The 13,313-nt window shown below is 40.8% G+C and overlaps 1 protein-coding gene across 6 annotated transcripts in view; it reads left to right on the plus strand.

The window, feature by feature from the left end:
- Positions 1-13,313, plus strand: part of PCM1 (pericentriolar material 1) — a 186,187-nt gene that overhangs the window by 139,959 nt on the left and 32,915 nt on the right. For all 6 annotated transcript variants that reach the window (XM_075860140.1, XM_075860145.1, XM_075860142.1 and 3 more), the window contains 5 exons: positions 713-885; positions 1,135-1,266; positions 1,918-2,038; positions 2,131-2,262; positions 7,819-7,955. In XM_075860140.1, the coding sequence (XP_075716255.1) occupies positions 713-885; positions 1,135-1,266; positions 1,918-2,038; positions 2,131-2,262; positions 7,819-7,955 (695 nt within the window). The remainder of the gene's footprint in view (positions 1-712; positions 886-1,134; positions 1,267-1,917; positions 2,039-2,130; positions 2,263-7,818; positions 7,956-13,313) is intronic.

The following is a 13,313-nucleotide window of genomic DNA, read 5'->3' on the forward strand; positions in this document are numbered from 1 at the left end:
AAAAAAATAATAAATTGTTTCGCCATAGCTCAATTGACGGAAAAATAAAATTATGTGAGGGCTCTTATTTTTTTTGCGAGATCTCTAGTTTATATTACTACCATTTTCTGGCAACTTTTCTGTTCCTTTTTTTTGTGGGTGGCGAGGTGACCAAAAAACAGCAGGGGAAAGGAGGGAGATGGGCTGTTTGAGCAGGCTGCCCCCTCAGTTTTTTTTATCGGCTTAGATGCTGCAGTCACTATTAACCGTGGCATCTTAGTAGTTACATGGCTGCGATCCGAACTCTCTCCGATCCCAGCAATAGTCTGGGAGCCTGCTCCATACTCACCCTTCAAGGCTAGGCTGTTCCCCTTCTTTTTCCGATGTCTGGAGGAAATTTTGTGTTTCCACACACTGTTGCCCTCCTGCCATGCTGTAGACAATAAGAACAAGAGTGCAAACCTCCTCTGTTGCCCACCAGCCACTGGGCTGCGTTCCCCTTTGAAAAATACAACCCGTCCCACAAAAAAAAGCCCTCATACAGCTATATTGACTGAAAACGAAAAAAGTTATGACTGTTGCTTTTTCATCATTGTAATCAGAGAAAATTGCTTGGTCATTAAGGGCCAAAGTTTCCTAAAGCGGCCAACCCTTTTAATTGATTATTTCGAGTTGTTATATTAAAGTTTTCCTTATGTTTGGTTTAAAGTTCATCATTTGTTTTACTTTCCAGAGGCTGGAAGTGACTTTTCTATGTTTGAGGCTTTGCGCGATACCATTTACTCTGAAGTTGCTACGCTGATTTCTCAAAATGAATGCCGTCCACATTTCCTTATTGAGCTCTTCCATGAACTGCAGCTTCTGAATACGGATTATCTAAGACAGAAAGCACTTTTTGCTCTGCAGGTAATATCCCGTGTGCATTGCCATGTGTCACTGTGAAATTCTATTCATGATCTTTAAATGGGTTGTCTGACATTAGAAAAAGTGCCACTCTTGTCCATTTGCTGTACCTCTGGTATTCTAGTTTGGCACCTTTTACCTGATTGGGGCGGAGCAACAATTTCAGACACGGCTTATGAACAAAAGTTTTGCTTTTTATTTCCCCGAATCTCGGACAACCCTTTTTAACCTCATTAGTACATATTTTCCCAGGATATTGTAACCAGACGTATCGCTGAAGCTACAGACCAGAAACCGGACGTTACCACGCCTGTGGAGCCCAATGGGTGGATGGCATCCAACTCTGAGCTTACACCAAGTGAAAGCCTGGCAACAACAGATGATGTATGTATTTAAATAGGTCTGCTTTTATTCCACATCATACTATCCTTTACTACAAATTGAATAAGTATTTTGGTGCTTCTCAGTCTTCTTGAAGATGCATAAGAAATGTTCAATGGATATTTTGTAGTTTCAGCAAATAAAGCTTATTCATTGCTTATGCAATTTTCTAATATACTCTATATCAGTTCCACCTGGTTTCTAAGATCACTGCTTGGATTCATTGAATGGTTACAATAGAGCTCTGATAACTGTAACGAGTCCTGCACCTGTGTGCTCGTGGACCTTTAGGCGCTCTGTGTGGTGCCTTCATGATCCACTGTATTCACAACTAAAAGCTCCGCTTTCCATAAAGCGGAATGCTATGCAATATTCCACTTTTTTTTTTAAAGATTTCGTACGATTTACTGAGAATAACAACGCTGTGTCTACCTATAAAATTGGAGGCACAAAATAGTACAATAAGGACCCATAGCAGAATATTGGCACCACTGTATTATAGATCTGTAATACGTGCATAAGGCCTTAGTCATATAAATTTATGATTACTTTTTTATTTCAAGTTTTCGGTGTTTTGTATTTAGGTGTTTTACAAAAGTCATATACAACCCTTTGTTTGATCGTTCATCATTAATGTATTGCCTTTACTTTTAGGAAATGTTCACAAAAAACTCAAATGGTCCAGCTTGCAATGAAGCTGAACAGAATGATGGGGATAACCTTAGCAATTTATCAACATCTTCCAATTTTGAGCCTTTTGCTACTGATGATCTTGGTAGGTTTAGCATTCGTTACTTTGCCTGTTTAGCACTGTCTGCTGCTTGGCTTTCTACTCATTTCCAGCTTGTGGTTTTCATTTATTTACAGGTAACACAGTGATTCATTTAGATCAAGCATTGGCAAGAATGAGAGAATATGAACGCATGAAACTTGAAAGTGAAAATCATTTAGCTGCTGACTCTTGCAATAACCTTAACAATGCCGCCACTAACCTAGAAGGTAATTTCTCAATTCTTATGGAGCTTTGTCAGTAAAGGTTGCAAACCAAGTTCTATAAAACGACATGGGTAGTACTAACGAAGTATTTCCCCAGTCCCAGTAAACAGCCTGTCACGCTCACTAGATGAGTTTTAGCAGAATGTATATTCAAACATGAGGGTGCTTCATGTATGCAATTATGTTACATGCCTACTATGTGCCCACTCTAATATAAATGAAAGGCACAATTGGTATTCACTTAAACTTTGTGGTATCTTGCCAAGAGGAAAGTTTGACTAAAGAAAAAGGGAACTGTAAAAGAAAATTTATACATGTTCTGCGCATTAAACCCTTTCAGGACCAAGGCCTTCATATACTTGAATGCCTACAGAAAAATGTAACCTTTTGGAATGACACATTCTAAGGGTGAATATTTTTTTTTTTTTTGTATTCTACTTTAGCTAAATATTGTTTGCCTTTTTTTACGGCACAAATAAGGCTTAAAGAGGCTCTGTCGCCAGATTTTCAAACCCCTATCTCCTATTGCAGCAGATCGGTGCTGCAATGTAGATAAGAGTAACGTCTTTTTTTTTTTTTTTTTTTAAATGAGCATTTTTGGCCAAGTTATGACCATTTTTATATTTATGCAAATGAGCCTTTCTTAAGTACAACTGGGCGTGTTTAAAGTTATTTCCAACTGGGCGTGTGTTGTTCGTTACATCTGGGCGTTTTTACTTGTTTTACTAGCTGGGCGTTGTGAATGGGAGTGTATGATGCTGACGAATCGGCATCATCCACTTCTCTTCGTTACCACCCAGCTTCTGGCAGTGCAGACACACAGCGTGTTCTCGAGAGATCACGCTGTGACATCACTCACTTCCTCCCACAGGAACTTCATCACGTCGGATGAGCGAGGACACGCTGTGTGTCTGAGCTGCCAGAAGCTGGGTGATAACGAAGAGAAGTGGATGATGCTGATTCGTCAGCATCATACACTTCTATTCACAACGCCCAGCAAGTAAAACAAGTAAACATGCCCAGATGTACATACACAATACACGCCCAGTTGGACATAAGAAAGGCTCATTTGCATAAATATAAAAATGGTCATAACTTGGCCAAAAATGCTCGTTTTTGAAAAAAACAAAACGTTACTCTTATCTACATTGCAGCGCCGATCTGCTGCAATAGGAGATAGGGGTTTGAAAATCTGGTGACAGAGCCTCTTTAACTATGGTACAAAAACAGAACCAGTAACTTCATTTTTTTTAAACTTTTATATAGGGGAAAATGGGCAAATAAAAGATTCAAATTTCAAATTTCCTTTTTTTTTTCTTTTCCCCCTTTTACTTATTTGCCATAATTACTTTAACCCAAAAACTTTAACGCACAATATCATTCTGCAACTCTCCCGTGCATAGCGACACCAAATGTGTACAAATATATTGTTGCTATATTACCCGAGAACAAAGGTCTACATTTTAATCTGGCTTGTCTACCACCATTTGCTGGTAGGAGTACTGTAAATGGGTGCAAAGTACCTACGTACAATATTTTTTTTAAGAATAGATAGTGTCAAAAATATTTTCATATCTTTACGTGTGAACCTAAAAGTGCTTAATATCTACTACTATGGACATGTGTACCTGGAGCTCACAGAACTGCTGTAACAGCCTACAGGGGGGGGATGGCTATTCTATTCTAAGACTTCTGCTTTATGACTTTGCGTTCAGCTGTTACAAAGGCTGACGTGACAAACCTTGATGACATTGTATTTCTTTTGGGATAAAGATACATACTAAAGATGAGATTGGGATTCTGTATGTTACCATATCTAGAATGTTTGTTTGCAAGTTTTGAGGGTAATGCCTACTCATTTCCTTATAAATAAAGATGCATTTGCCCCTCCCAGGGGCAGAGACTGTTTGAACACCAACCCTGTGCCATTTTTGGGGGGGTTTGTTATTACGGCGTTCATCTGGCAATAAAAACATATTCGCCTTTAGGGATGCCCTATGCATCGAAACTTTTATACTGTTTCGACACCGTGCACCCCCAAATGGTCCGATACCGCAATTTCATGTATTTCGATACTAAGCTGCACATGAATGTATGAGAGAGCGGGGCTGCGGCTGTGTGATACAGCCATTACCTCGCTCCTGAGTAGGGCCCGCGCGGTCAGCATGAGGTGATGCGACCAGCCCTGCACTACTGAGCGGCGGCACTGAAGACCGAACATGGCAGGTGCACTGCAAAACACCCCCATGTTCTGTCTTCCGTGCCTGCGCTACTGCTTATTAGTGCAGCGAGTGCCGTGCGCATCACCTCATGCTGACCTCGCACGCACTTAATGTCAGGAGCGGGGCAACGGCTATTAGACAGCCGCAGCCTCACTATAACGGCGGAGATCAGAGAAACCTCATCTCCGCCGCTATTCCCCCAAATTCTGCGATCAAAGCTGACTGCAGCATTCAGGGGAAAATGAGACGGGTGGATGCCCCTTGGATCGCGTCACAGGGATTTCCTGTGATGCATTTGAGGGCCATACCATATATGGCCAGACTTGCCCAGGGTCCATTGAAGGACCCCAGGGCTGTGTGACCATATTTCCTGTTAGGGCATACTTGGGTATGTCCGAACAACTGCCTGTGTACTATCTGTACACAGGCTAATGTACTGTAATATATCTGATATATGCCAGTACATTAAAGTTTAAAAATGAAGTAAAAACAAAGTAATACATTTAAAAAAAATAGACATACACCTTATTTTACTGTTTATTGTAAAAAAAAGAAAGTCTCAATACATATATACACATATTCGGTAATGGCGCGGCCGTAATAACCTGCACAAAATTTTTTTTGCCTCACTTATGATGTGTGCGCTGTAAAAAAATAAAATAAAAACTTTCACTTATTAATGCAAGGCACGAGTTGTGGATGAATTTAACCTCCATCTTCCTCACATTAATAGTAATTAATCCCATCATGTACCTTACACATTAACCAATTATCACTGAGAAACATGATTGGGTTAATTACTATTAATGTGAGGCACATTCAAAATTCATCACACCACGCGCCTCACATCAGAAAATGGAAGACTGCTCATCGCGCCCCTCAGGTCCGCCATTTTTGTGCACCTATTAAAGGGAATGTGTCGCTAGAAATTTTGTAATATTTTTTTTCAGTTAAACAATTAGTATATAAGTGATTAGACATTGTTTTAATTTTTTTCACAAGTCAGGAAATATTATAAATTAGATTCTAATTTATAACATTTCCATGTGCTGGCCACTAGAGGGTCAGTTCCCAAGATTGCAACATTGCAATGTGGTAAAGCAACCTCATTGATTTATGCTGCAAATTTGGGTTGGACATACTTTCCTCTAGTGTCCTCACACAATCCCCCCTCCCTTTTTCTGGCTAGTGCCAGGAGAGGGAGGGGTTTGAATGTCTTCAAACCTCCTACACTGTGTTCCGCCATTTTCTGAGCGACTGCACAGTGGTAGGAGGTTTTCAGCAGACCGTATCACACATGAACATACACGAACATAATACGCACGTCACATACACGAACATAAATTACCTGCTCCTGCCACTGCCTCCGCTGGTCTAACAAAGTTCTTGCCACCTACGCTCCTCTTCCTTGCGCCTTCGCTTTGTTGAACATATGGCCGGAAGTCGTCGTCTTACTGTCCGGCAGCGGTTTCCGTTACACATGAAATTGGCATCGGATTTCACTCTACGAACGAGTCATGAAACGCCAGAAAACACCCTTTTTAACCCCTTAATGACCAATCTATTTCTTTGCGTTTTTCCATAGTTTCATTCCGAGAGCTATAACTTTTTTTTTTTTTTGCGTTGACATAGCTGTATAAGGTCTTTTTTTGCGGGACAAGTTGTAATTTTTAATAGCACCATTTCGGGGTACATAGAATTTATTGATTATCTTATATACATTTTTTTTGGGGGGGGGTAATGGAAAAAAACCCATAAATTTCGCCACTCTTTTGTGCATCTTAGGTTCACGCCGTTTACTGTGTGTTATAAATAACATAACTTTATTCATTTGGTCATTACGATTGTGGCGATACCAAATGTATATAGATTTTTTTGTTTTACTAATTTTTTTTTACAGTAAAAACTTTTTTTTTCAAAATTATTTGTTTTTGTGTCGCCATGTTTTATTTTTACGCCGATGCAGCTGTATGTGGGTTTGTTTTGTACGGGGCGACGTCTAGTTTTTATTGGTACCATTTTGGAGTACATGCAACTTTTGATCACTTATCACATTTTTTTGAAGGCAGGGTGAACAGAAAACAGCAATTCTGGCTTTATTTTTTGTTTTATTTTTACGGCGTTCACCGTGCGGGTTAAATAACTTAATCGGGCTTATAGATGGGGTCGTTACGGACGCGGCGATAGAAAATATGTGAAATGTTTTACTTTTTCTTTGTTTTTTCATATTAAATATTTTATAAGGGAAAAGTGGGTTTTTCTTTTTTTTTTTTTTGGGGGGGATTTTTGTTTATTTATTATTAACTTTGTTAAACTTTTTGATAACTTTATTTTTAGTCCCACTAGGGGACTCCACTATGCGATCTTCTGATCGTTTTTATAATACACTGCAATACTTCTGTATTTCAGCTTATTATTCCTGTCCGTTTAAAACTGACAGGCACCTGCTGGCATGTCTTAGCAGGCATCCACTACAGGCAGGCCTGGGGGCCTTTGTTAGGTAGATCTGGCACGTCACCTCTTAAATGCTGCCCTACTTTTACTTCTTGTGACTGCATTCCGCTCCGATGTTTCATGAAAGGAGTCGGATATATTCTCCGCGGGCCTCCTCCTCCCGACACCAGCTCTGATAGCCATTTCTTCTTTATAATTCGAGCTGGGTGGCTGGATGAGGAATCCTGCATCAAATACATTTAACTCCTTTCCGCGACCCCCGCTCACTTAACTTTTTTTTTTTTTTTAAAAGCAAAAACACAAGAAAGTTATACATTAAAATCGAGAATCGCCCATACACTTAAAATTATAGATTTTATATTTAGGTTATATCACCAGCCCGAAATCATGAAGGTGATCTCTGACAGCTCCACCACTGAACCGGTACAAGATGAATATTCTATATTCATACAAGTTGCACCCACAATCCCTGCCTATAGGGCCCAGTTTTCTGAATGTAATGAAATGTGCATGTGATTGATGTGTGCTGTACTTACCAATTCTTATATCATTTAACTAAACGTAGTGTATACAATATGACATTTTACTATATAGAATTTATGAGATGGAGTGGAGTAGCTAGTTTTTTTCTTTGCTTTATTTTTTTGATATTACTGGTGGTTTAGTGACTTCTACTTTACAATCCTTCTCTTGACAAAATGGAGATCAATTATCTTTTATAGAAATCCTGGATAACTTGCCAATATCAATTGATTTTGATTTGTCCTGAATGTTGCCACTGCAGATATGCATATTGTTTAATGAGAATGTGTCATGGAGGAAGTATAGATCAGTAATATAGCATTGCATTACTAGTGTAATAAATTATTTTCATTTTGAAAAGGTCCAAATGAGGACGAAGGTGACAACAGCAGATTGTACAGTGAAGACGGTTCAGGAGTTCCTTGCCCACGTATTGATACTCAGCAGCTTGATCGACAAATTAAGGCAATTATGAAAGAAGTCATCCCCTTTTTGAAGGTGAGAACAGCCTGCACTCTTTATCCCATGCCTGGATTGTAACATGCGTTGTAAATATTTATTGTAGTTAAATGACTTTGAAGTGCAAAGTAAAATGTATAAGCCACACCTTTTCAGGGGTTACTCTACATGTTCATAGATTCCGAGTTAGCTGCCTGGATATTTGGTTTTTGGTGGTATTGATGTTTGTGATGAATTTTGCATCTTCCGAAAGTTGAAATTTTGAAAATGCTAAAAAAGAAAGTATACATAAAATAGCCTAGACTTCAAAACTTCTGTAAGTGAACTGACTATGTCACCAGTTGTGGGAGGTGGGCTTCACGATTTGAATTGCATTCTTTGATTATGGTACAATTTCATTTGCGCAACTTCCTCCTGCTTCAGTCACACTAAAATAGAAGTGAATAGAAGGACTTGTTAACTTCTAAAGGAGTTCTATTGATATTTGTTGGCGCCTTGGATCAGCCCTTTCAGTTTGGGGAAAGCGTTACTTCACTGTTACTCAATGGGATCACTCCTGGACAAATGCCACTCAGACCTAGGAGCCAGCTCCTAAAAATAAGGATCCAGCAAGGTAACTCATGGGGGTTAACTACAGCATTATTATTGAAAACTGTAATAGCGCAGATTGTGACCCACATAGGCTGTGACAGCAGAGTTCAAGACTATTGTAGACAAGTTGCATGATAAATTTCTGGCAGCCTGCAGCCACTACTAGTTGAATGGGGAAGCCCAACATACTGTTTCCTTACCTGCCATCAAGTTGTATGAAGCAGAAGCATGCATGCCCAAACATCGCTCCATTTAACTCCTGCCCACCATGGATGTGTTGGTGGGGAGGTAAGGGAGTAGTGGGGTCCATCATGTAATCGGTGGAGGTCCCAGCCAGCATCCCCCCTTGAACTAACGTATCACCTATCCCATGGAAAGGTGCTAAATGTTAAAACCTGGAATACCCCTTTTAAGGTCCACAAATACCAAGCATACATTTATGGCAGGTGAACCTTTAACCCCTTCCCGACATTTGCCGTACATGTACGTCATGGAAAGCATTGACTTCCCGCATCTTGCCGTACATGTACGCCGAATGTTTGGGACCGGCTCAGAAGCTGAGCCGGTGCCATCATCACCGGATCTCAGCTGTATCTTACAGCTGACATACGGCTGTAACGGCGGGGACCGAAATTAGCTTCGATCCCCGCCATTAACCCCTTAAGTGCAGCGCTCAAACGCGATCGCTGCACTTAAGGTGTTTGCAGCTCATCGGAACCCCAGTAATGAAATTGCCCGGGTTCCGGTGGCTGCAATGGCAACCGGAGGCCTAATACTGGCCTCCCGGTCTGCCTAGCACCGAAGCCGGTCAAGATCCGCCCGGCGGCAGAGCCTGATCGGCTTCCGTAGCTGCTGGCAAGATGGCGCCGGGTCAGGAGCTGATCCGGCGTCATCAGCGGTGGAAGTCAGCTGTACTGTACAGCTGACATCCACCTGTAACGGCAGGAACCGGAGCTAGCTCCGATCCCTGCCATTAACCCCTTCGATGCAGCAATCGAAAGCGATTGCTGCATCGTAGCGGTTACTAGCAGATCGCCAGCCCTGACAGGCAATCGGGACTGGCGACTGCTGTTATGGCAACAGGAGACACAATGGTCTCCTGCTCTGCCATTACGGAAGCCGATTTAGGCCCCGCCGGGAGGCGAAGCCTAAACGGCTTGCTGTCAGTGAATGACTGACAGATCTAATACATTGCACTACATAGGTAGTGCAATGTATTAGAAAAAAAAAAATCTGACCGTTGGACCTTCAAGTCCCCTAGTGGGACTTGAGAAAAAGTGTAAAAAAAGTATAAAAAAGTGTAAAAAAAAGTGCAAATAATGAAAGTTTGAAAACAATAAAAGTTTCAAGTAATCAAATAAAACACAATCCCCCTTTTACTCTTATCAAGTCCTTTATTATTGAAAAATAATAATAAACCATACCACGACCTGAGGTATCAAAATATTATATTATTTATTGCACGCGGTGAACAGCGTAAAAAAAACGTAAAAAACGTTACCAGAGTTTCTGTTTTTTAGTCACTTTGCCCTACAAATGTTAGAATAAAAAGTGATCAAAAAGTCGCACGTATCCAAAAATGGTACCTATAAAAACTATAGCTCGTCCCGCAAAAAACAAGCCCTCGTACACCTCCGTCGACAAAAAAATTAAAAAGTTATGGTTCTCACAACTTGGCGACAGAAAAAATACATTCTTTTTACAAAAGTAATTTTATTGTGCAAAAAGTTGTAAAACATAAAAAAGTTCTATAAATTTGGTATCGCCGGAATCGTACTGACCTGCAGAATAAAGGTAACATGTAGTTTATAACGCATGGTGAACGCTGTATAAAAAAAAAACGAAAAAAGCTGTGCCAGAATTGCGGTTTTTTGTTTACCTGGCATCCCAAAAAATAGGATAAAAGGTGATCAAAAAGTTGCATGTACCCCAAAATGGTACCAATAATAACTACAGCTCGTCCCGCAACAAACCAGCCCTCATACCGCTACGTCTATGAAAAATAAAATTAGTTATGGCTCCAATAAGTCAGGAAATAAAAAAATATGCAGTTGTGCCCGAGGGGAACATTTCTTCTTTGAAGAGGCGATTTATCAAGGACCTAAAATTAGGGAACCAGGAAAGGGAGGGCCCAAACATATCCGCTGGAAGTGACGGTGCCCGTATTATACCAGGACAACACTTCCCAGCAAAATTCCCCAAACTACAAAGGCGCGGAGTGTGGATCAAAAGGGGGATAATAAAGGACGCCATATATCAGTGCGACACCGGCCTGGGCAGAAAAGATTGCTTCACAGCGTAACACACATCTATGGATTATTTTTTTTTTTTTTTTTTACCCCATTATACCACCTGACTATGCCCCTTATATACTCCGCCCGGCTTACATATGCCCTACATTATAAACGGAAACACCAGCAATACTCCAAACAAAACTACTACCAAGCAAAATCCACGCTCCAAAAGGCAAATGCCATTTCCTCCCATCTGAACCCTACAGCGTGCCCAAACAGCAGTTTCCTTCCACATATATGGCACAGTCATACCCGGGAGAACCCTTTTAGCAATTTTTGGGGTGTGTGTCTCCAGTGGCATAAGCTTGGCACGACATATTTGCCACTGAATGGCATATCTAGGGAAAAATATAAATTTTTAATTTGCACCATCCGCAGCACATTCATTTATGGAAAAGACCTGTGGGGTGAAAATGCTCACTACATCCCTTAATAAATGCCTTGAGGGGTGCAGTTTCCATAATGGGGTCACTTCCCAGGGGTTTATTTTTATTATTTCACATCTGAGCCTCTGCAGTTGTGAACCAATACTTTGTAAATCGCCAAATTAGGCCTCAATTTTACATGGTACGCTTTCACTCCTGAGCCAGGTCGACTGTCCAGGCAAGAGATTAGGGCCACATGTAGGGTGTTTCTAAAACCAGGAGCCCAGCATAATAATTAGAGAGCTGTCTTGTTATGGTGGCACAAGCCGGGCACCACATATTGTCCACATATCTGTGGAAAAAATCCCATTTTCACTCTGCAACATCGAGTTCACACTAATTTCTACAAAACACCTGCAGGGTTAACATGCTCACTACACCCCTAGGTAAATGCATTGAGGGGTATAGTTTCCAAAATGGGGTCACTTCTGGGGGGTTTCCACTGTTTTATCTCCTCAGGGACTTCGTAAATGTGACATGGCCTCTGCAAACCATTCCTGCTAAACTTGAGCTCCAAAAGCCAAATAGCGCTCTTTCCCTTCTCAGCCCTGCCGTGTCTCCAAACAACCGTTTATTACCACATGTGGGGTATTGTTTTACTCGGGAGAGATTGGTTTACAAATTTTACGGTGCTTTTTCTCCTTTAGTCCTTGTGGAAATGAGAGAAAAAATCGCTAAACCTACATTTTCTTTGAAGAAATGTTGATTTTAATTTTCACGGCCTAGTTCCAATAAGTTCTGTAAAAAACCTGTGGGGTCAAAATGCTCACTGTACCCCTAGATAATTTCCTTGAGGTGTCTAGTTTCCCAGATGGGGTCACTTTTGGTGGATTTTCACTGTTTTGGCACTGCAAGAGCCCTTCAAACCTGACATGGTGCCTAAAATTTATTCTAACAAAAATAAGGCCCCAAAATCCACTAGGTGCTCCTTTGCTTCTGAGGCCGGTGCTTCATTCCAGTAGCACGCTAGGGCCACATGTGGGATATTTCCTAAAACTGCAGAAACTGGGCAACAAATATTGAGTTGCATTTCTCTGGTAAAACCTTCTGTGTTATAAAAAAAATTGTACTAAAAATTTATTTCTGCAAAAAAATATGAAATTTGTAAATTTCACCTCTACTTTGCTTTAATTCCTGTGACATGTGTAAAGGGTTAAGACATTTTCTAAATGCTGTTTTGAATACTTTGAGGGGTGAAGTTATTAAAATGGGGTGACTTTTTGGGGGTTTCTAATATATAAGGCCCTCAAAGCCACTTCACAACTGAACTGGCCCCTGTAAAAATGGCCTTTTGAAATTTTCTTGAAAATGTGAGAAATTGCTGCTAAAGTTCTAAGCCTTGTAACGTCATAGAAAAATAAAAGGATGTTCAAAAAACAATGCAAATATAAAGTACACATATGGGGGATGTTAATTAGCAACAATTTTGTGTGGTATAACTGCCTGTCTTACAAGCAGATATATTTAAATTGAGAAAAATGCTAATTTTTGCAATTTTTCGCTAAATTTTGGTGTTTTTCACAATTAAATACTGAATATATCGAGCAAATTTTGCCAGTAACTTAACCCCTTCCCGCTCCTTGACGTACTATTACGTCATGGCAGCTGTATTGTTCGTGCTCCATGACGTAATAGTACGTCACGGGAGTAACGGCCGTTTCGGCCGTCCTCCCGACACATACAGGAGCTGTGACGCTGCTGTCTTGTTCAGCAGCTGTCACAGCTCCTACAGCGGGGACCGATCGCTGTGTCCCCGCTGATTAACCCCTTAAAAGCCGCATTCTATAGAGATCGCGGCTTTTTAGGGGTTAAGCTGCCATCGCCGGCCTGCTACGCGATAGCGGCCGGCGATGGTGACTATGGCAACCGGACACCAAACAATGGCGTCTATGCCATAGACAGAAGCCTAGTGGGTCCTGACAATCTCAGAACCCACTATTCTTGCTGTCAGTGAGTAGCTGACCGTTCTAATACACTGCACTACGCATGTAGTGCAGTGTATTAGAATAGCGATCAGGGCCTCCTGCCCTCATGTCCCCTAGTGGGACAAAGTAATAAAGTTAAAAAAAAAGTTAATAAAAAGGTGT

This window comes from Rhinoderma darwinii, chromosome 1 (assembly GCF_050947455.1).
Source record: "Rhinoderma darwinii isolate aRhiDar2 chromosome 1, aRhiDar2.hap1, whole genome shotgun sequence".
NCBI classification, from domain to species: Eukaryota; Metazoa; Chordata; class Amphibia; order Anura; family Rhinodermatidae; genus Rhinoderma; species Rhinoderma darwinii.